This window comes from Teleopsis dalmanni, chromosome 2 (assembly GCF_002237135.1).
Source record: "Teleopsis dalmanni isolate 2A chromosome 2, ASM223713v2, whole genome shotgun sequence".
Taxonomy (NCBI): domain Eukaryota; kingdom Metazoa; phylum Arthropoda; class Insecta; order Diptera; family Diopsidae; genus Teleopsis; species Teleopsis dalmanni.
Genome location: NC_051847.1, coordinates 55,326,795 through 55,329,389, shown reverse-complemented (window position 1 = coordinate 55,329,389; position 2,595 = coordinate 55,326,795). Strand labels below are relative to the sequence as shown.

At 28.0% G+C, this 2,595-nt stretch overlaps 1 protein-coding gene across 1 annotated transcript; it reads right to left on the bottom strand.

Moving 5' to 3' along the window:
* Positions 1 to 884: 884 nt before the first annotated feature.
* On the bottom strand, positions 885 to 2,586 carry LOC119679365 (the record flags this gene model as incomplete). The annotated part of the gene is made up of 3 exons (XM_038091673.1): positions 885 to 1,592; positions 1,723 to 2,121; positions 2,293 to 2,586. Coding segments are annotated over 3 exons (1,332 nt in total), but the record flags the coding sequence as incomplete, so codon positions are not given.
* Positions 2,587 to 2,595: the final 9 nt, after the last annotated feature.

Genomic DNA, 2,595 nt, shown 5'->3' with positions numbered 1-2,595 from the left:
TAAATTTAAAAATTTATTTTTTTTTTCTTATAAACAATAAAAGTAAAATATCTTATTTATTAATTGGAATTATTAATGTTTTAACTAAAGTTTGAGTTCTTCTATTTCGAAAAGTCGACAATTGTTTCTATAATTAGGATAAAAATGTCCTTCAATTAATGAACCGTAACAATAGTTTATGATGAGCGCAGATGTTGCAGGAAAAAATATTGCTTGAATACCTGCTCATAATTACAAAAGATTATTTTAACTTACTCAAGGTATCCTATTTATTGTAGAATGAGGGTTTCTTTCATTATTCTATTGTTTTAAATAACAATAGTTAACAATTTAATTTGTGGGGAAAACCAGTGTTCATAAAATAAATAAAAATAATAATAATAAATAAAAATACTAATAAATAAAAATACTAATAAATAAAAATAATAATAATAAATAAAAATAGTAATAAATAAAAATAATAATAATAAATAAAAATTTAAATATTTTAAATTTATTATAATAATAAATATTCGAAAAAATGATCAACCCATGTGCATAAAATAAATAAATAAAAACTTAATTATATTAAATTTATTATAATAATTTTAAAAAAATATATTTGAAAAAATGATTAACCCGTGTGGATAAAATAAAAATTGAAATATATTCACCCCTATTTTGAATCAAATGGGAGCAGGAGCGGGAGCTTTTCCTCTTTTCCCAGTTCCTCTATTCTGAATCTAATGCGAATGGGAGTTTTTTTTCCCTATTTTGCACCAAATTTTTCGCAAGTAAATTGTGTGGGAGATAAGTTAAAAAAATGTTGAATATAAAAAAGAGGTGAATATATTTAACATTTCGATCTTATATCAAAAATCTTAAAATTAAAGAACTTAACGAATTTTACATATTTTAGAATTAGGTATTATACAAATAAATTTAATAATTTAAGCAAATATGAACTACTAAAATTAGTCGTCTAATGAAATGCTGTCATATTTCAGGTTGTTGCAAGCTACATCAGGCTGCAACACATCCAACTGTGGACTAAAGGGCTCTGGAGAAGGTGACGCAGCATATGTGGTTGAATTTACATTTATAACTTCAGGTGAAACAGTAGCGGAATAGTTCGACATACTGCAATTCCCTGATGAAACTGTACGTATACGTGTCTGTTTCCGTTTAACTGTTTTGAATGTAGATTCATGCTTATTATATGGAGAAGTAGACAAAATTGTATCTATTGAAGGTTCATCTACTTCAGATTCTAATTCATATTTCGGTATAGTATTTGTAGAAACTGTAAAACTTCGGATATTGGGACTCACTGACGAAATTGTCCTTACACCTGGTTGTTGATGTTCAATTACTTTATAGGAATATTCATTTAAGTTACCTAGCGTCGCTTGGTAAAGAACTTCATTGATCATTTTGTTGGCATATATTTGCTGATTGCGCTCCAAATTCCTGTACTGAACTTCCCAGGAAGTACTTAAAGCATTTGCTTCATCTAGTTTTATTTCTTTAGAGCTTGGCAGATGCGAAATAGCTTCTGATATAATCTCATTTCTTTCTTCGTTTTTTTTTCGTAAATGCCCATTGGATTGTGTCTAAAATAATTAAATAAGGAATTCTAATTAGATATAATTATGTACGGTTATATAAAATTGAAAAATAACACTAACATGGAAATATATATTTTTAGCTTATTTATTGTGTATGGGGAACCTGTTTGCTTACCTGCTTAGAACTGTCATTTAATGCGTAGTCAATCGGTGGAGCTTTTTCCGGAATAGTCCTTAAGAACTTCAAAGAATTGAAATACCAAACATTGGAAACATACAGGTCATCACCTGTGGCACCAGACTTTTCACTTGCCTTTACTTTTTTAATTTCTCTGCGATAGCCGGATCGTAGAGTATTAATCGATCTTTTAACTTCCTGTACATCAGCATCCGGGTGAAATTCTCTTAATTTCTTAACTAAAATTGCTAGGCATTCATCCTTTCGTTTCCTATTGTGGTAATCGCTATCATCAACTTTCCATAATGCGGGCAAACTTTGATATAAATTTATAAATTCCTTCCAAAATTTAGTATCTATAAATGTTGATAGAACTTCTTGTTTTGTCGATTTTTTCTAAAATAATGGAATAATAACTAATTTTAATTAAATTTAATTATTTACGGTTAAATAAAAGTGAAATAAAACACTAAAACAAAAATAAATAAAATATAACAATACATGAAATCATGTATTATTATTTTAACACCGCTTTATTTGTTTTGTATTTGGAATTTATTTGCTTGCCTTCTTGAAACGGTCATTTAATTTGTGGCGAATAGATGAAGCTTTTTCCACTTGTCCTTTTAAGAAATTCAAATGATTGAAATACCAAACCGTGGGAACATACAGATCATCACCAGACTTTTCACTTGCCTCTATTTTTTTAATTTCTCTACGGAAACCGTTCCTTAGATTATTAATCTTACTTTTAACTTGTCTTGCATTAGCATTCGGTTGAATTTCTCTTAATTTTTTAACTAAAACTGCTAGACATTCAATCCTTCGTCTCTTATTATAGTAGTCGCTATGACGGACTTTCCATAATGC